Source organism: Podarcis cretensis, assembly GCF_951804945.1.
Source record: "Podarcis cretensis genome assembly, chromosome: 6".
In the NCBI taxonomy this organism is placed as follows: domain Eukaryota; kingdom Metazoa; phylum Chordata; class Lepidosauria; order Squamata; family Lacertidae; genus Podarcis; species Podarcis cretensis.
The window spans coordinates 38832083-38853303 of NC_137175.1; the positions used below are offsets into that span (position 1 = coordinate 38832083).

Below are 21221 nucleotides of genomic sequence, written 5' to 3' on the forward strand. Positions count from 1 at the left end.
TGCAGTGCAGTTCTTCATATGTTTACTCAGAAGTAAATCATATTATTTGCCTTTATTCCCAAAAGAACATATGCCAAGCACCACTGGATCAGACCAGAGGCCCATCTAGCCCAGCCATCTGCTCTTACAGCAGCCAACCAGATGCCCAGGGAAAACCTGCAAGCAGGAAGGACCTGAGGGCAACAGCACTCCCCCATGGGTGGTTTCCAGCACCTGGTATTCAGAGGCACTGCCTCCAAACACTGGAGGTAGTAGATAGCCATCATAGCTAATAGCTATTGATAACCTAATCCTTCCGGAAGGTGTTCTTAAGATTGCAACCCACAGGGCAATCCAACATGTTTAATGAAAAGCAAGCTTCGTTGAGTTCAGTGGGGTTTAGGTTGCTTCCGGATGACCTGTTTATTAAGCAGTCGTTCTGATTTGTTTGCAGGGAGATTAGATGACATCATGTCAAGTAAGTGTTATTCCACACTTTCAAGTGCATTTCTCGATCACTTTCCTTATTGCAAAAAGCACAATTATTTTAGGGATGTGTGTTTGCTATGCAAAAGCTCTAATTGCTTGATCTGAATTTGCCAGTGTGTGACTGAAACCCACCCCAAAATAGCAATGGTCTGGAAGTACCCTTACTCCTATATAAGGATTGCATCCAGAGTCGCTGTGGAAAGACTTCATGTGTCATCTGATGCCATATGTGCTTCTTTTAGTTTCTTTGAAATAGTGCTGTAATTTCCCGATAGAACACTGTTTTATGAAGCCAAGTAAATGAAATAATCTGTGTGAGAGCCTGATGTTAGTTAATCAAGTAAGGAAGCATGTTAGACAGATGCCATAGGGAGAACTACTTGGGTAACCAAGGTACAAAGGAACAGGTTACATTCAATAATATGCTTTGCTAGGTGAGTCATATTATTAACAGTGATGAGAGCAAAGATATTTCCAAGCTGACAGCCTGGGAGGATTCAGCAATACAGATTACTCATTTTCCTTCAGACTGCTTATGGAGCATGTTCCCACATGCCAGCTATATTGAAGCCTGAAGGAAATTCAGAAAGTAGCTGCAGCAAGGACAGAATCATCTGCTTGGGATCTGCACTAACTGGTAGGTTTGCCTTTGCTGGGCATAAAAACAGGCAAAGGAAGAGGATTCCAGCCTGGATTCCATGTCTGTGGCCTGACAGCATCTAGTGAAGGTTAAGGATGAAATGTTTAACAGTGTCAAACACGTAAGACCATGTGCCACATATGCTACTTAAACTAGCTGTTTTATTTAGGAATGTCCTACAGCTGAGAAGCATCCTTACCCAGGCTGCTCCTGAAGAAGAAAATTGTATTTCTGAGATGCATTAGAATTCAATAAATGTTGGCTCTTTTGAAAAGCTTTTTCTCCTTTGCCTTCCTTTCATACACAGTACCTTCCTTCCCTCCCTTTTTCTCCCCTGCAAATTATTGTAACAGGAAAAGAAGGGCATGTTCCTTTCTCAAGTGTGCTTTGATCAATACTGTACCCACCCATTTTGTATACCTTTTCTTCTTTTCCAAATTTTAATCTGAAAAGGAGTTCTTTGAAGGCAGTGGCTGATATTCAAAACAGAGTTAGGGAGGCTTAATCCCATTGAATTCAAGTATGCCGTGTGTGTGTGTGTGTGTGTGTGTGTTTCTCTAACGTCGCAATACAATCTTACTTTAAAAACAAACAAGAGTGAAAGCATGGCTACATCTAGAACATTGTATGGCTACAAGCGATAACATGTAGCTTCCTGCAGAAGCTACATACACAATAATGTTATTACACGCACACGCACACACACACACAGTCTAATGATATTGATTCAAGGCTAGCGGAAAATAGCAGGGGGGGGGGGGACATCTAGGCTTTAAAATCTTCCAGAAATGCCTCATAACTAATTTTGAGTTTGTGGTTTTGAACCTTGCACAAGCCCGTCTTTCCAAAATTAGCAACACCTTGGAAGCAGACTACTGTCTGTGTGGGTAGAAGCAAAAAAGGAAAATGCTTTCCTTTTTCCTGATTCATTTCCATAGAATTACAGTGTGTTACTTGCTCTCTCGAAACCAAGATTTGTTGAGTCATAGATCCCCACCTTAGTTTAAGGTAATGTGAGTGAAGAATCATATCAAGAACATACTGGAGAAGACTTTGTTGGAGAGAAGAGTATGCTGTCCAGAAATTACAAGCAAAGGTAAGCTGCTTCGTACGAGGGGAAGTGAGAGTAGATGGAGCATTTTGATGCTCTTAATCTTTCAATTGTTTTCTATAAAGGTTCCAGAGGATGGCACTAAGGAATACTGGCATACTGTTTCATTCTGAAATAAGGAAGTTAAGAGTCGTAGGCTTGCAATGCCCAAGTTTTGTTTTGTTTTTGTAAAGAACTACTACAAAAGATAATACCGTTCATTAACTATATTTGAACTGGAATATTTCACTGTAAGGTGCTTCCAAAGCATTTGTGGGTAGGGAAAATAAAAATAAAATGCAGGGCCAAATTAGGAAGAGAATGAAAGGACAAGAGGAGACCCAAACATTTTGTTCAGTCATATGTGTGCCTGCCTGGACTTCGAGATCTTCTGTGAAGGCCACTAAGTGGCTGTTGTGGCAGGGTCTTCTGAGGGTGGGAGTTGTACTTTTTTCTTTCTTCATTGTCGTGCTTTTTAATGGTTTTAAGTGTTCAAATTCAGTGGTGTTTTAATATGGCAACTTATTTGTTTTTTTAAAAAAATATTTACAGTGGTACCTTGGGTTACAGACGCTTCAGGTTACAGACACTTCAGGTTACAGACTCTGCTAACCCAGAAATAGTACCTCAGGTTAAGAACTTTGCTTCAGGATGAGAACAGAAATCGTGCTCCGGCGGCACGGCAGCAGCAGGAGGCCCCATTAGCTAAAGTGGTGCTTCAGGTTAAGAACAGTTTCAGGTTAAGAATGGACCTCCAGAACGAATTAAGTACGTAACCAGAGGTACCACTGTATATTGATTGGTATGTTTCCAGTTGTATCTGTTTCAGTTCAAGTTTTGAGCCTCCTTGAGTCCTCTACTGGGAGGAAGGCGGGATATAAATAAAATAAGGATAAATAAGAACATAAGAAGAGCCTGCTGGATCTGGCCAGTGGCTCATCTAGTCCAGCATCCTGCTCTGACAGTGACCAACCATATGCCTGTGGAAAACACTCAAACAGGACCCAAGCATAAGAGCACTCTCTCCCCTCCTGTGATTTCCAGCAATTGGTATTAAGAAACATACTGCCTCCAACCATGGAGGCAGATCATGGCCATTAAGCCCAGAACCTTGTATTTAAACACATCTGTAAGACTCTTTTGTGACATGTTCAGATTATAGTATGCTGCATGCAAAGAGTAAAAATGAACAAAACGTTTCTCCGAAAAGGTGACAGTAAAAATGGCAGAAACGAAAAGGTTGCTGCTTGAAAAAGTAATGTGAGAGGGTGTATAGTAAAAATATAAAGCAAGTATTTAATTTATTACAAACTCTTCTTACCATATTCCTCAGTCTGAACACCTTCAGAATGGCTTGCATCAATTTCAAACAGCGAGAGATAGCCAACTAAGCCATAGTCATAGCCCACCCACTGAAATCAATTGACTCAAGTTACGCAACTCCACTGATTACAGTGAGTCTGCTCTGCGAATGACTAACATTGGGTATCATGCAGTAACAATAAACCATGTAGTGTATCATGTGGCTCTCTGATCTATTGATGGTGCTGAAACCAAAAGAAATAATTTAGTTTACTGCTTTGTGGATCAAGGCTATCTGGCATTCGCCCAACTAAAACGGATGGTGTTTAAAGGAGGCTAAGAGTTACCGGTAGCCGCTAACATATCACAACTGTGAGTGTGAACACTTCTTCCCTCTCTTTTTTCATATTGCTTGCCATTGACACTTATTGGCTGTGTAAACAGACACTGCCTCCAGTATGTCCCCACTGCTGGTCTGGGAAGCAAGTTTACCCACAATCCATTTTAAACCTGTATCTATCTTGTCATTTCTTATGAAATACTGCATTTTGATGTATTTCCCTCCAAAGCAGCTTCAACCCAAATTGAGAAAAAGAATGATATTGAAGTTGATAATGTGTATACAGCAATGTATCCTCAGAGAGAATTTTATTTGTTTTTTAAAATTTGTTTGCCTCTTTATATTGCCCAAGGAAACCCAAAGCAACTTTGGTATTTTGTTGTATTTGGTTGACTTCATTGTCACAAACAACAAAGGCTTTTGGGGCACCACAAACATTAACCCATTTACAGCACATTCTTATGCATGACCCACAAAACGAAGTCTCACTATATTCCAGGAGACTTATGTTCAGGCAAGCATGCATTGCACTGCGATCACATTATTGTGGGAGCTATTGCAGGCAAGGGACTACTTCATCAGTTGTACGGAGCGGAGAGAAAATATGTGCACACATATATGTATGCGCTCAAGTCTTGTGCAGGGAAAAACTAATATATTCTTATTATCCTCCTTGTATGTTTGTGGGGGAGGAAGCTATTTATTTTTTTAAAAAAATATAGTCTGCTGTTCATCACGTACTGATACCAGGGTGGAGTACAACATAAAACTAAGGACACAACACACACCCACACACCCTCCCCAGGTACATATTCACTTGTTATTGAAATGATAACAGAATCAGCACCTGACATACCAGTCTGGAAACGGAACTCCACAAAGAAGGCCCTACTCCACATCAGCACCTGAATGAGCCTCCCTGAAAGAGAACAAGGATATGGTGGCAGTTTTGTGTGGGGAAGTGACTAAAAGGAGTGGAAGGGTTCAGCTCCGAGGGCCTTCTGGCAGTTCCCTCACTGCAAGAAGTGAGGTTACAGGGAACCAGGCAGAGGGCCTTCTTGGTAGTGGTGCCCACACTGTGGAATGCCCTCCCATCAGATGTCAAGGAAATAAACAACTATCTGACTTTTAGAAGACATCTGAAGGCAGCCCTGTTTAGGGAAGTTTTTAATGTTTGATGTTTTATCGTATTTTTAATATTCTGCTGTGAGCTGCTGAGAGTGGCTGGGGTATAAATAATAAATTATATTATTATTATTATTATTATTCAGCAGCTCCTCTCTCCAAGCTTGGTGCTTCTCACAGTTGCTTTTCATTCAAGAACAGGACAAAACCCAACAGCATTGGGAGACAGTTACACATATCTACTGGATGACATCTAATTTGACCCTCACAATTTCAGCAGCAGAATTCCCCTCCAGCGTGGCTGATGGGTGTGTTTCATCGGAGAATTGCTCATCAGCAGTTTTATAGGAACCGCTCTTATGATGCCGCGCTTAACTTTCAAGGAAACTGAGAAGTTTTGAGTAATTTAAGTATGAGCAGCAGCGGCAGCCAGAGTTCTGCAACTCAAATCAAGTTTTAAACCCGCAAGGCAGAGAAGCAAAAGAGACACCTGATATTGGAGAAGGGGAGTGGGGGCGTACTGGTTAAACCAGTTGCACCGACACCAACACTTTCCCATGAAAACGAGAGGATTTTTTTTAAAGCTCCAAATACACTACATCCTTTTACCTCTGTTGTGGGAGAGGGGAGAGAGAATGAAGATGGTCAGCTTGTGCTTATGCCGCGGCCACAGAGAAGAGCGCTCTGTCCATGCGCAAGGACCACTTGGTTTACAGTCCTAGCTAGGCGAGCTCAGCCACGACGTGCCTCTCCGCAAAGCGGCCCGTTTCTTTGTCCCGCCTCTCCTCGCCCCTTTCGCCTCCTACTCCCTTGCTCCTCGCCCGCGCCCCTTTCGCGCCCTCCTCCTCCTTCCTGCAGGGGCGGAGCCGGCAGCGCCTGAGCCCGGCAGCACCTGGCTCAGGTGAGCGCGCCGCGGAGCAGAGCCGCAGCCCAGGTGAGTGTCGCGGGAGGGGGGCGAAAACGCCGAGAAGGAAGCTTCCCCCTCCCGACCCGTCTCTTGCAGGTAGGCTCCGTCCCCTCCTGGGCTACCGTTGACGGTCATTCCTGCTCCAGAAACCTGCCCGGGCCTTTGGCGGCTCCAGCTTCCCACCCTCGTGCGCGTTGCTTATCCCCCTGCTCTCTGCGCTCCCTTCTCGCCCATGTGTTTCCTCCTTGCCTGGCCCTCTGTGGACTATTATTACCTCTTGCCCTTTCCCCCCGCTCACTCTTCCAAAGCATTTTTTTAAAAAAGGCTGGTGTTTGTTTTGTTCACAGTTTCTGTTTCCCAGAGTCCTCATTTCCCTCCAAACTTCGCCCTCGTTGCTCTGGGCTCGAATCTAATGGAGGCTTCCTTGCAAATAATGGCTTGGTAGTAAGAGGACACTGCGAAAGCCTGAGGGAAAGAAGGGCTCCTTTGACTATAGCCTTGGGTTGGAAGAAAAGTTCCTGCTCTGGGGCCGTCCATACAAGCAGGAGTTGCTTTACTTGGGGCAAGTAAATAACCTCTTGGGATTTAAATCAGTGGACGATCTACAGGACTGTTGTGCTACACGACTCTGGCGTGTTTACTGTGAAGTAGATGGGGAAGGCAAGGGCGCTGCACTAGATAATACTGAACTTGGTAGGAGCTGCTCTTTAGTGCATGTAGCTCCTGCTGCTGGAATGTGCCTGAGCCTAAAGTTTCCAGGTGATTTGGGGAACAAATCAGACTTTCCCAGCCCTACCTGGAGCTGCCAGGGCTCCGAATGGGAACCTCTGTATGCAAAGCATGGGCTTTGCTATGGAGCTACTGTCCTTGTATGCTGGGACACACAACTGGAGCAGAGTTGGCTGGGAACTGAACTTCCTGCCTACTCCTGAGAACAAAGTAACTGGGTCCAGTTAAATGGATCCAGGAAGGATCTACCATGCTTACAACTCAGTCTGAGGATAATAGGCTATCCTCAGTCCATTTTTCTTGTGGGTTATTTGAGTTAAGACAGACCTTTTGTCATGGTAACTGAAGTGTTTGATGCAGGTTGATTAACTTAGTTTGGCATTGTTATGCAGATTGTCCTCAAGTTTCAGATCTGAGATTAAAGTCTTCATTTATAGCAGGCCTTGTGCAGCTGCACCAGAGAGGAGTTGTAAACACTTATGTTACCTCATCATGTGTATTTCTAGAATGACCACTTTTCTTGTGCCTCATCAAAGGACAGGGTTTAATAATATTTAATATAAGGGCTTAACTTTGTGGTATTTGGTCTAAAAAGCCAGATAGCCTAGTTACAATAAAGTGGGGAGCTTTATCTCTGTGGATGACGCTTGGTGATATTCAGTATGGAATAATAAAACTGAAAGCAGAGCTTTAAATTTTGATAGTTTATTATGTTAAAATTAGTATTGGAGGTACGACCATGCAAAGTAAGGGGTGAGGAGCCTCAGGCCCAGGGTCCTCCAGGCCTCTCTGTCTGGCATGTGGTCCTCTCCCCAGACTGTACATCCTTCTCAGCCACACTCCCTTCCCTAGTCTTTCTTCATACCCTGCCCCCCCTTGAGTCTTTTTGCCTCTCCAAAGTGTTTCCTTGAACTCTAAGTGCCTCTTAGTTGGTTGGGGGTGGGGGAGTACAGCTTAAAGATAAAATTTGCATTTGTTTCTTCATTTTTGCTTTTGGCTCTGCCCATCACTATCTTGTGGCCTAGAAACCCTCATTCTGAAAAAGGTTCCCCACTCTGGATGTTTAGAGAAGCATTTATTTATTAACTTCTATCCCATCCTTCCTCCCAAATGAGCTGGGTAAGGAGCTGGACATCGAAGTGGTAAGACATTCTTATTTAAACAAACCTTACCCAGTTGTTCTGGGATGCGAATCAGAAGGTCGGCGGTTTGAATCCCCGCGACGGGGTGAGCTCCCGTTTCTTGGTCCCTGCTCCTGCCAACTTAGCAGTTCAAAAGCATGTCAAAGTGCAAGTAGATAAATAGATACCGCTCTGGTGGGAAGGTAAATGGCGTTTCCGTGTGCTGCTCTGGTTCGCCAGAAGCGGTTTAGTCATGCTGGCCTCATGACCCGGAAAAACTGTCTGCAGACAAACATCGGCTCCCTCAGCCAGTAAAGCGAGATGAGTGCCGCAACCCCAGAGTCGTTCGCAACTGGACTTAACTGTCAGGAGTCCTTTACCTTTTTAGGTCTTTCAGCTATCAAATATATATGTGAAATAGAATGTTCTTAAGTTGCTTCTAAAACTCAATAATGATAAATTAATAACAATAAATATGCCACTTCTTTCCAACCTAGTTCATAGGCATAAATATGCTGCAGATAAGGGCTAATGGGTAGGATATTGGTCCTTGTGAACAATTTTGAGGATAGGGTTGTGATCTTCTTACGTGATGTCTCCATATGGTGAAATATCCCTAACATTGCATCTTTGTGCTTGGAAATTCTGCACCTAATGAATTTCTGCCTGCCTGTTAAAGGCACTGTATCTCAGTTGGGAGTGGGGAGGAGGGAAATGAAGCAGTCCTTTTTGGATATTTGCTGGTCCAGACAAAGTTTTTACCCTTTGAGGATGGAACACTGAAATAGTGTTGGTCTGTTTTCCAGCAGTCGTTCTTTGAAGTTTAGCTCCCAAGGAGACAAATATGACTGGGGGATGCATCTTGCTTCTAGTGCACATGCATATAAGTATGTGCACATGAATGCAAATGTGTTTATGTGCTGCACAGGCTGCTATTTGACACACCGTAGGCGAGAACAAGAATATTGGAAGCATGTCTGTATTTTTCTTTGTGGAATGTTTGAGGGGGTGTACTTGAGACAACTTAAGGAAAACAAAACTGCATTTGAGATTGGTGACGTAAGATATACTGAATGTGCAGCAATGACTTCACAAGGTCAGAAAAGTGTTGGGAAGGTTTATTCAACTCATTTAGGAGTTTAATGATAAGAATTGCATAAAACCATTTTGAGCCGCATGCCTTCAAGCTACGAGCATGGGACATATATCTGAAGAGCATTCTTAGATAACTGTCTGCCTAGTTTGCTGACATGCAAGTCTGTGAATCAAGAGGTGGGATTTGTACTTTCCCTTTCCCTAATTTGGTTGTGCCAGAGCCCTGCCTAATGTTAAGTGACTGCAGTACAGTGGTACCTTGGGTTAAGAACTTAATTTGTTCTGGAGGTCCGTTCCTAACCTGAAACTGTTCTTAACCTGAAGCACCACTTTAGCTAATGGGGCCTCCTGCTGCCGCCGTGCCACCGCTGCACGATTTCTGTTCTCATTCTGAAGCAAAGTTCTTAACCCAAGGTACTATTTCTGGGTTAGCGGCATCTGTAACCTGAAGCGTCTGTAACCCGAGGTACCATTGTACTTTGGATACTGCTCTACAGTACTTCCTTAGCTCCCATGAGGAATTTTTCTTTTCTTTTATGATAGGGCTTGTGATCAGTTGTCATTGTCAGAGAAATATCCTTCAGTATATATTTGGTTTCACTGTAATAATGGAAATCACCTTTTTAAAAAGGCTGGGACAAATTTGCATATGGTCAAATTTTGTCTGGGCTAAAATAACCAATAACTATTACAGAAATACCTTTTTTCTTTAAAAATGGTATTTGAGCAGGAGGGAAGCTGCATTTCAACAGGAAGGACAGAGGATGCCTTTTATCATCAGGCACAGTTATGCATATACATTATGTCTTCGTCATTGTGCCGCACTAGCAAAAACCTTTAAAAGGAGATTCCAGCACACAGCTGTAGGAATTCATTTACAAAACTGAAACTATCAGACTTGGGTTCACATAAGAGACTGGGAGTGGCTAGCTCCCTACAGAAAATTGTTGTCCCTCTTTAGGTGCTTATACATGTGACTAATCTTCCTTTGCCAATTCATCACCGGTTGAGAGTAAGTCATACCTACTATGATTTCATCTCTTAGTCTGGCCGGATCACTTTTTCATTTGTGCTCTGCATGGTAATCTTTTACATTGTTTGGATTCACATTCCTTCCTGCCCTCGTTTTTTTTTTTCCCTTCTCTCATGTTATAACTGATGCTGACATTAACACATGCTTCTGATGAAGTGGCTCGCGAAAGCTTGTATGAAAGCAATGTATCTGTTAGCCTGTTGCAGGAAAAATGAGGAGTTGTGTGGCAACCCCTCTGGCTGGCTTCTTGCAAGGTGTTTGGCAAGCACTGCCTACAAATATAGTGTTTTGAGTCTTGCTCTGTAGTTAACCTGTGCACTTCATTTCACTTATACTGCATGTAGTTGGAGAAACTGTGTTTGCTGCTGCACACACCTGCTGTAAAGGTTTGCAGTCAGTTTCTTGAATGCTTCCTTTTTTTTGTATTGATTGTCATTTTCGTTACTGTGGCTAACAGAATAACAATAGCAATCTGCTTATTTAAATTTATACACATCCCATCTTTTTGCAGAAAGCAGGTCTCCAAAGCATCTGACAATAAGTGAAAAATAATAAACAATAAACACAAGGTTCTTTTTAAAACTAGTGGTGGGGAGAGTAATTGAAAATATCTGCTCCCCATGTCTTATGGCTTCAAAGAATCATAGAATTGTAGAGTTGGAAGGGATCCCACAGGTCATCTAGCTCAACCCCCTGCAATGTAGGAATCTCAACCAAAGCATCCATGATAGATGGCCATGCAACCTCTGCTTAGAAACCTCCAATGAAGTAGAGTCCACCACCTTCCAAGGGAGTCCATTCCATTGTTAAACAGCTCTTACCATCAGAAAGTTCTTCCTGATGTTTAGTCAGAATACTTTCTTGTAACCTGAAGCCATTGGTTCAGTACCTACCCTACGAAGCCGGGGAAGATAATCTTTCTCCATCTTCCATGTGACTGCCCTTTAGATATTTGAAGATGGCTGTTGTATCTCCTCTCAGTCTCCTCTTATCGAGGCTGAACATACCCAACTCCCTCAACCATTCCTCACAAGGCTTGGTTTCCAGACAGTTTATCATCTTGGTCACCCTCCTCTGCATATCCTTCTTAAATTGTGGTGCCCAGAATTGGACACAGTATTCCAGGTGGGGGTCTGACTAAGGTAGAGTACAGTGGGACTATTACTTCCATTGATTTGGACACCATACTTCTGTTGATGCAGCCTAGAGGAGCATTAGCTTTTTTTGCTGCTCAATCGCACTGTTGACTCATGTTAAGCTTGTGGTCTACTAAAACTCCTAGATCATTTTCACATGTACTGCAAGTAAGTCAGATGTCCCCCATCTTATTTTCATGCAGCTGGTTCTTCCAGTCTAAGTGTAGAACCTTACATACCGGTATGTCTCTATTGAAATTCATTCTGTTAGTTTTGGTCCAGCTCTGCAATCCATTAAGGATCTTGAATCCTGATTCTGTCTTCTGTGTCATTAGCTACACCTCCCAATTTGGCGTCATCTGCAGATTTGATGGGCATCCCATCAATTCCTTCAGCCAGTATGATGAAAAGACCACCTGTGCCCCAAGTCCCTTCAGGAACCAGGAACACCATTCACATCAATTCAATGTCATGTCCTCAAGGCATTAAATGGGATTTGTAAACACTCCAGTGTTGCCCCCTTCCCCCCCTTCTGGCCTCTGCATGGCTCAGCCTTTCTTCTCTTTGCCAGGTTCCTCTGATGCTGCTGCTTTCCCTGGGGAAAACTGCTCTTTAGTGGTCAGTTGGAGCAAACAGCAATTGGGTTTTCCGTGGATTGCAGTTTGTTCTGGCTTAGAGAGTGGGTTTACCCTGGGAAAGGAGCGGGGCAAGGGGAAAACTGTTTGGACCCATTTTTTCTAGACACTGGACGAGCAGAAGTGGTGGCAAGGCCTTAGATATTTCTGCTGCTGATTTGACTATCCCAGCTGCTGCTGTTCAAAGATTCTCTAGTGATCATAGTCACAAATAATCACTATGCTGTAATAGTGGTACTATTTATCATGTGTTGGATGCTTTGTCTTTGCACTATGGCCAACAGCCTAATGAGGAAGCTGACCTTCTTTCTCTTCTGTCTTTTGTCCTTTTTAGCCATCCCTCTTCACCACTGATCCCTTTGTTTTTCCTATTGTCTGTCATATTTGCTGTTGTGCTAGTTTTCTGTTCTTATAGGGTTGTTTTTTAGTGGGGAATGAGCCTTGTTCTGTGTGTGTGTTGTCTGTTTCCTTATTGCTTTTATGTGTGTTTGGGCTATGATGTCACCTGTTGACGTACCACTGCAGCTCTGGCGGTACACCCGAGCAGTTGCAGGGATTCATTACTGGGTGACTGGGTGTCTGTCCACTGATTCCTTAAGATTTTGCAGTGGTGGATGGTGTCTTTGCATTGGAACTTCAATCTTCTGCGTTGGCACATGAAGTCTAAATGCCCAATCATACTTTGAGTGTAAGGCCCTACTTTTGCACTTGAGTATAAGGCATTGCTGGGGACGCTGGTGGTGCTGTGGTCTACACCACTGAGCCTAGGAAGGTCAGTGGTTCGAATCCCCTGTTTGTGTGGCTCCACTTCTACAATGTTGGAGCTGTTGACTTGCTGTGGATCATATGTTCCTCCCCTGCTGTGTAGCATCATGCTCTGGTAATGGATGCTTTAGTGGATTGCATTGATGAATATTTAATATTATGATGAATAATTCTGAAGGAAAAGGATGCTGTAAGAACAATCAGAAAAAGTGTGTTGGTTCAGATTTTAAAAATGTGTTTTATCTATGAGGAGCACTTCCAGAAGTATAATATTTAATGAAAATGTTTCAACCAAGTGCACCAAAAAAATTAAGTATGAGGAGATGTTGTGGTGGTGTGATGATTTGCTGGGTATGGGAGGAACAGAAAAAGCAAGAGGGTCAGAGGGCGTCTTAGAAAACAAAGGTTGAAACAGGGGATGCTGCAGAAGAGAAGAGATTAGACTCAGGGAAATGAAGGAAACTGAAAAGAGTGAGGAAGTTTGCAGCAACTTGAAATAATCGGTTGTATCCATTGGTACAGATCTCTTAACATTATTGTGACATCACTCTGGTTATATTTATGTTGATTGTTTATTTCATAGCTGAAAGCTAACCCAGGGCAAGTAAACATGTTATTGCAGCTGCCTGTGCTGTGGTGCCCTTTCTGGCTAATTCGTTTTATTTAAAAGCATTTCTAAACCACTTAATATTTAAAAATCTCTATAAACAGTGTACAAAAACATAACATTAAAACAGGAACATAAAAACAGAGACACAATCTATGGCATATTTCTAAGGAGTGTACACATTTATTAGGCCAGGGGTGGGGAGGCAGTGTTCCTCCATATGTTGTTGAACTTCAGTTCCCATCAGTCCTTGGTTGCAGATGATGGAAGTTATATAGTCCAGCAACATCTGGAAGACCTCAGGTTCCTCATCCCTGTATTAGACCTATTATTATTATTATTATTATTATTATTCAGATTTCTTCTTGGAGCAGAATAAGGCTGGGATTACATGTGTCCTAGATAGAAGGGCTCACTGGTAGGCCACATACTTCACATGCAGAAGATCCCAATTTGAAACCCACAGCATCCCTAGGTAGGCCTAGTAAAGGCTCCTCTATCTAGAACCCTAGAGAACTCCAGTGTTGACAAGATAGACAATGCTCTTACTGATTAGCCTGGTTTACAAGCCACAGTAAGCAAAACAAAGACTTACTGGGACTGCACAAATGTGCCGGCTTCTGGCAAGAAGCTTGCAGCTGCTTTGTTCCTTCCTGGTCTTTCCACCCCCTAAACATAGGCAACATTTGGCTTACTGTGCTGTCTGAACCTGAGCTCTCTTCTAGCTAGCCACATGACCTGTACCTTGGATCATGTTTGGATGAAACGCTTTGCCAAATCTTTACTTAGCTCAGTGGGGTGCAAAAGTAAAAAATACCACAAAGGAACAAGGTGAATTTAAGCTACTCTCTGGAATCCTACATCTTTGTGCAGTACTGGTAAACCATAGTTATTGTGATGTGTGAACCAAGCCACATGTAATGTACAGAGGAACTGCCATTTCAAAGCAAGTCAACTTCAGACCATGACCTATGAAGCTGATGGGTTTAACCAGAGTTTGTTTTAAGCCAGGATTCCTGATTCATACTATTTAATGAGCTGACTGGGGGAGCCCAGTGTATTGTTCTACCATGGCTTCGCATTAATTTATCAGTATGGGTAGTATAAACCATTTTCCCGTGTTCCTTTGTGTGGTTGCTGTTTTCAAATGGTCTGTTTCAGAGACATGCCCCACAGTGTGATGCAATGACAAAAGTAAAGTGTCCTAGATGTTACTGGTAGGAAGAAAGAAGCAGACACAATTTTGGAGGGGCTAGAGGCCACAGATATGTTGCAGTATCTAGTTGTGGTCTTGTTAGTTAAAAACTAAAATTAAACTGTACCATATAACTTAGTCCCATTTGTTCAGCTGTTCTATCCCATCTTAGAATTGGTGTCCTCAGTGTATTAAAAACGGATAAAGGCTGAGATTTTAAATTAGAATTCTTATTTATATTTTGGGGGGCTATGTTCACCTGAGTTCAGCTGGTATTTCCAAGCTTATCTTGATAAGTTTAACTTGACTGGATTCTCCCCTCCCACACATTCAACAAAACTCAGGGAGTTGGCATGGTGTTTAAAGCAGCCACAATTGGTTTCTATTGCTTTGTTATCTAGAAAATGAAATTCTATTTGCATTTGCTCTCCCCCCCCCCACTCCAGATAATGGCGTTACATCCACGGAGAGTTCGATTGAAACCCTGGCTGGTAGCTCAGGTAGACAGTGGTATGTATCCTGGTCTCATATGGCTTAACAGGGTTGCAAAGCGATTTCAGATCCCTTGGAAGCATGCAACTCGGCACAGCCCTCAACATGAAGAGGAGAACACAATTTTTAAGGTAATGAAATAATTCCATTCCACTTTGGAGAGCCAGTATAGATGAACTAGTAGTCATGGACCGGTGAAATCCAGATTCATGTTCAGCCATGCACTAACCTTGGTCAACCATTATACTGTCTCACAGAGTTATTACAGGGATAACACAGAAAAAACCCCACCCTTATTTGCTATCCTGAGCTCCTTAGAGGAAGGGTGGGATGCAAATGTAATAAAAAGTATTACAGGTGACTTGCAGCAGCTAAGACCATTGTTTGCTAGCACCTTCTGCTTCATACTCCAGGAGGATCACTGCTCCAAATGAATATGCATTTGCCTCCACTTCTTCCATTTAGAAGGCTAATGCATTTCCTACTGTTCGTTTGTTTTGTTCATGTGATAGCAATTGCTTTAAACTTGGACATCATGGCATGCCACTGTATTCTGTTACTGAATGGTGTTTTAGTTACCATGGGATCAAATTGGTCAGCTGTGCTTTTAAAGCAAATATGCAGCACCATGAATGTGTGCTCGGATCATAATACGACTTGTACTGGGAAATACTGTGGCAAAGCAATGTGGAAGGGGCTGTTCTATTTAAATCATTCATCTTTCAAGTACTTGTGGGATAGAGAGATGCCTCGATAGTTTCCGCAATCAGTTCTGTCACCTTTTTTAAAGAGATTGATAATTTTGGCGTAATGCTGGTGGTCAACAGAAAAGGTTTAAAGACTGTCTCAACTGTCTCAAGGCAAATCTAAAAAAATGTAGTATAAATACCGACAACTGGGAAACACTGGCCTGCGAGTGCCCCAGTTGGAGAACAGCCTTTACCAAAGGTGTCATGGACTTTGAAGACACTTGAACTCAGAACACAAGGGAGAAATGTGCTAAGAGGAAGGCACGCTTGGCAAATCCACACCATGATCAACTCCCGCCCGGGAACCAATGTCCCCACTGTGGAAGGACGTGTGGATCCAGAATTGGCCTCCACAGTCACTTATGGACTCATTATTAAAACCGTGTTTCTGGAAGACAATCTTACTCGGCTAAGAGTGATCGCCAAAGAAGAAGACGACGACTTGTGGGATACAGCTTCCTCCCTCCCAATCAGATGCTTTTTGCCTTATCATCACTCTGTGTACTCCGTGCTCCTGCAGAGTTGATTTTCCTGTCCTTTATCTGGTTGTTGACTGTTTCTCTTTGAAGGTAGCTCTTTAGTGGCTTCCCTTCTGAGAATCAAGGTTCTAGTTATCTACTTCTTAAGTCTTCCTCTCTTCTCAAGTTAAGAGTCCTGTGGCATGCCAGCTGAGTCCCGTAAACCTGCATAGACTTGCACTGCACAAGGCTCTTCTAGTTTGTTGCTGTTGGTTTTTGACCTTGTTCTGATGAACTGTTTTTATGTTGGTTCTCAGACTGAACTGAATTTGATGCAGAAATTATTTTAGATCATTTTATACATTCTGGAAGCAAACTCCTAGGCATCAGCAATGGCTACTGTTTTAAGGAGAATTTTACAATCTTTCTGTGTTAAGAGATTTTGTTAGAAGATTATTGAGCAAAGCCATGCTTTTGTGGTGACCTGTGAAATGTGGAGGCTTGCCTGGCACCTTCCTTACATATTTTTAGGCACCAGACAAAAGCACTCCTCTTCTCTCAGGCTAAGTAAACAATCTATGGCCTTTTATATGAGAGGGTTGTTTGTTACTCTGTTATGTATTTTTTTGTTTTTAGATTGTAAACTGCCCTGTGATCCTCAGAAGAAGGGTGGCATAGAAAATTAATAAATAATGCTACCAGGATAAATCTGGGACCTTAATCCCACATACAAATAAGTAAATAAATGAGAGCCTGGTTTGCCATTAGGTTGGGTTCCTTTAGACACAATTGGGTGGTCTCTATTGGAATGGTCTGTCATACCATGCATAAAAAATTGGTTTGGCTAATCCTAAAATGATTTGTACTGCTTTTGTCTGTTTGTGTTGGGGAAGGGAAAAACAGTGCCAGTCATGTCTGGCTGACTAGCTGCTGCACTAAGTATTTACTGCCTAGACTTATGTGATAAATGCAAGTTTGTTTGGTAGCATGATTCAACATTAGCTGGCATGATGACAGTACTTAACTGAGCATGATGTACTTTGCTCCCAGGCCTGGGCTGTGGAAACAGGAAAGTATCAGGAAGGAGTTGATGATCCTGACCCTGCGAAATGGAAAGCCCAGCTCCGGTGTGCTCTCAATAAAAGCCGGGAATTCAACCTGATGTACGATGGCACCAAAGAGGTGCCAATGAATCCTATTAAAATTTATGAAGTGTGTGACATTCCACAATCCCAGGGAGCAATAATTAATCCAGGTGAGATGCACAGTGACTCTGTTGGTTTTTAAGGAAGTCTGGTAACAGGAAGTCTTCTATATGCCATGATGTTATGTGACTCCTTCTGGGTAACTCGTTTTTAATTGAGTAAGCATTTCACCTTCTCATTTGTGCAATGTAACTAACACAAAGTGAATTGTAGGTGACAGTTCTACCTAGTCAAGGTTGCTTTCTGCTCACCCACAAATTCAACACATGGATGTTATTAATTGTTCAGCTTTCTGTTTTGTTTTTATTCACGTCTAAAAGAGAAAAGATTTCAGGGGAAAGCTTTGCAGATCAGGTACATGCTACTAAAAGCCAGGCGCAAGAGGGGAAAAGGCATGGTGTCTGGGCTTAAGGGCTTTCACTTTTTCATGGCCTTCCTTTCCCTTGTTCCCTCTTTTGCACATTGTCCCTAAGCAAGCATTCTAATAAGATGGCAGTCTTTAAAATTCCATTCTTCCAGAAATGAGTGTTTCGTTAAATGAAATTCACTGGGAATTTCTCCTGCATATTTACCATTGAAAGAAATGGGCCTCACCGGGCACATGTTTATGTACCTGGAAGAAACATTTTTGGAGTTAGCTGTTGGATGCAGAAGGCTAGCAGGTTCTGGGATCAGGTAAATGTTCATCTGGCCCTCTGTGCACCTTTGTCCAAACCAGCTGAGAGGTTGGATGAGGCCGGTTGTGGGATTCTGGTTGGATAGTACAAGGGCTGGGAGAGAGTTGCTTCATGCTATCATGTCTTCCATGCATAAGCTGAGAAGCATGAAAAGACTATTGGCTCTGGTGCTGTTTCTGGAGCTATGAAGCAAACCAAACAGTACTTTGAATAAAAATCCACAGGAAAGAGATGGTTATACACAGCGCTACTAGTAGAATTTTTCTGTGTAACTTCTGTGGGTCACACAAATGTCCATTCCACTTCTTTATTCTCTTCAGTTGATAAAATTCCATATCACTTGCTAATTCTCCAACTTCACTTTTTCTACAGGTTCTACTGGTTCCGCTCCATGGGATGAGAAGGATAATGAGCTTGATGATGAAGATGAGGATGAATTAAACCAGCCTCAATCTCATGTAGCTATTCAGGATACCTTTCCATTTCTTAATATCAATGGTTAGTAGATAGACCCTGGCATAGAGTGCACATCCAACCCTATCTTTTAAATGACATTTTTTCTCTTCATTATTACAATATGAAGCAACCATGCTTTCAGAAAACAGTCTTTTAAAAATCTCTGGATTGCGGCTAAGCTAGCAGTTGCTTGACTAGTACGCTGCAGAAAATGGCAAAAGGAGAAAGGCAAAGTCTGCACTATATGAGAAGTACAAGATTAGTCTGAATTGAAATATTCTTATTGTTCTGTGTCGATATGTTCATACACATGTCTAGTGTGGTCTAGTTGTCCTAAAGCTAGCTAGTTGTGAAGGAAAAGGCCATTCCATTGAAATCTGTCCTGCTGTCAGGGGTTGAACTGGGCCCTTGAGAGTTGTGAGGCCAACTGGGGCAGGGTGTGGAGAGAGATTTGTGCCTTCCCCTTTGGTTCCACTGATGCTGTTCGAAGTGGGGCAACAGGCTGTTGCAGCAGCTCCCAACAGAATATTAAAAATATAATCAAACATTAAAAACTTCCCTAAACAAGGCTGTCTTCTGAAAGTCAGATAGTGTTGTTTATTTCCTTGACATCTGATGAGAGGGCATTCCACAGGGCGGGTGCCACTACTGAGAAGGCCCTCTGCCTGGTTCCCTGTAACCTAACTTCTCGCAGGGTGGGAACCGCCAGAAGGCCCGCAGCACTGGACCTCAGTGTCTGGACTGAACGATGGGGGTGGAGTTGCTCCTTCAGATATACTGGGCTGAGGCCGTTTAGGGCTTTAAAGGTCAACACCAACACTTTGAATTGTGCTCGGAAATGTACTGGGAGCCAATATAGGTCTTTCAGGATCGGTGTTATATGGTCTCGTCAGCCATGCCCAGTCACCTGTCTGGCTGCTGCATTCTGGATTAGTTGTAGTTTCCAGGTCACCTTCAAAGGTAGCCCCACATAGAGCTCATTGCAGTAGTCCAAGCGGGAGATAACTAGAGCATGCACCACTCTGGCGAGACAGTCTGCGGGCAGGTAGGGTCTCAGCCTGCGTACCAGATGGAGCTGGTAGACAGCTGCCCTGGACACAGAATTAACCTGCACCTCCATGGACAGCTGTGAGTCCAAAATGACTCCCAGGCTGCACACCTGGTTCTTCAGGGACACAGTTACCCCATTCAGGACCAGGGAGTCCTCCACACCAGCCCACCCACTGTGCCCAAAAAACAGTACTTCTGTCTTGTCAGGATTTAACCTCAGTCTGTTAGGCACTATGCCAAGACCTCACAAGTCACTGTGACAGTCACTTAGCTAGCATTCTAATAAGAGGGTTAATTCCCACAGTGTAGCAAGAGCAAACACACCTTTTTGCCCAGTGTGTAGCCTATAATGATGATGCAGCTTTGTAAGTCTGTTCCTTGGAGTGTGGTTCTGGTTTAACAGGTTTTAACAGTAATATTGTCTCAGCAGGCACATTTGCATAAATTTCCTTGTTTGCATAAATTTCCTTGTTTAAAGTTATATTTTGATGGTGGTGTGTTTTGAAATAATATTACTAATCCATAAATGGTGTTCATTATGGTGCATTTTATAGTATACACTTTTCATTCAATGAACCTTTTTTAAATGTTTATTTTCTCTTGCAATCTAATTGTCTGTCTGGTACATCTCTACCAATATTAATTCTTTGATCTCATAATGGGGTACATATTTTACTATCTAGTAAACTGTTCAGTTATAAGTGATAGGCTAGTTCACTTATTACTGCATAGGGGGAAGTTTTCCTTCAGTAAGTTTGCAAAGGGCCTAGAGACTGATCTTTCTTTTTCTGTGTACTCTTTGAAAGACATTTTAGGTCAAGGTGGGACATGTTGGCTGTGATGTTAGAATTACATTGGAGAAATCTGAGGGCATTGACCATTGTGTTCAGTAAAGGAAGTTGCTGCTGATTAACCTTGCCAATTATTTCCAAGATACTATACTTTTTACAGCAGGAATGCCAAGCATAAGTTGTTGAGTATATTTTGTACAGAAAGATGGGGTAAATTATTAAGTGATATCATGTCATTACTGTGCTTGGAGCTAGATAATGCAAGCTGCATTCTTGCTTCTTACAAAAAAAAAAAGTTGTAACCACTGGGGTTCGTTTGCTGATTGAAGGCACTTTGATCCAGTGGAGGCTTCCAGCAGCAGAACAAAGAACACCATTTCTGTTGATTCTTCCCTTCTCCTGCAACTCCTTTGACCACCAGCTCCAAACTGCTTCAGAGGGTTGTGGGACCTTTTAGAGCAGTGTGGGAGGTGCTGCAGAGAGAGTCGGAATGAGCAAAAGTTGTCTCCCTCTCCATTCAGCTGATGGAAACCTCTGGACACAAGCCAGAGTATCCAAGCTTTCAAGTTCTTTTTTGTCAGACTGAATGAAAAGGAAGATAAATTACCATTGATAGAAGGTTAAATTCTTAGCCACATAAAGTAGTCGAGCTATGCTTGCCATTCCAGTATGAGAAGTGTCTGAGTGACATCTTGAACTGTAATTTTAAAAATGTAAGCAGTCCCTCAGGATATTATAATAATAAAAACAACAACAACAACAACAACATCTGGCCGAGTTTCCTCAGCCACTCTGGGCAGCTCCCAATCGAGTGTTAAAAACAATACAGCATTAAATATTAAAAACTTCCCTAAACAGGGCTGCCTTCAGATGTCTTTTAAAGAGAAGATAGCTGCTTATTTCCTTCACATCTGATGGGAGGGTGTTCCACAGGGTGGGCGCCACTACTGAGAAGGCCCTCTGTCTGGTTCCCTGTAACCTCATTTCTCGCAATGAGGGAACCGCCATAAGGCCCTCGACGCTGGATCTCAGTGTCCGGGCTGAACGATGGGGGTGGAGATGCTCCTTCAAGTATACAGGACCGAGGCTGTTTAGGACTTTAAAGGTCAGCACCAACACTTTGAATTGTGCTTGGAAACGTACTGGGAGCCAATG

At 42.8% G+C, this 21221-nt stretch overlaps 2 protein-coding genes across 4 annotated transcripts in view; one reads left to right on the forward strand and one right to left on the reverse strand.

Annotated features, from left to right (window-relative positions):
* Nucleotides 1–5694, reverse strand: part of GUCA1B (guanylate cyclase activator 1B) — a 27853-nt gene extending 22159 nt beyond the window's left edge. The window contains exon 1 of the mRNA XM_079980052.1: nt 5575–5694. The gene's annotated coding sequence lies outside the window, so the exon portion shown is untranslated. The remainder of the gene's footprint in view (nt 1–5574) is intronic.
* Nucleotides 2057–21221, forward strand: part of IRF6 (interferon regulatory factor 6) — a 26392-nt gene continuing 7227 nt past the window's right edge. The window contains exons 1-4 of one of the 3 annotated variants that reach the window (XM_079979609.1): nt 2057–2204; nt 14635–14811; nt 16938–17142; nt 18142–18267. In XM_079979609.1, coding sequence (XP_079835735.1) covers nt 14638–14811; nt 16938–17142; nt 18142–18267 — 505 coding nt within the window. In that variant the 5' untranslated portion in view covers nt 2057–2204; nt 14635–14637. Of the gene's footprint in view, nt 2205–5823; nt 5969–14634; nt 14812–16937; nt 17143–18141; nt 18268–21221 lie in introns of those variants that run through there. The other 2 variants (XM_079979610.1, XM_079979608.1) reach the window with 2 other exon arrangements.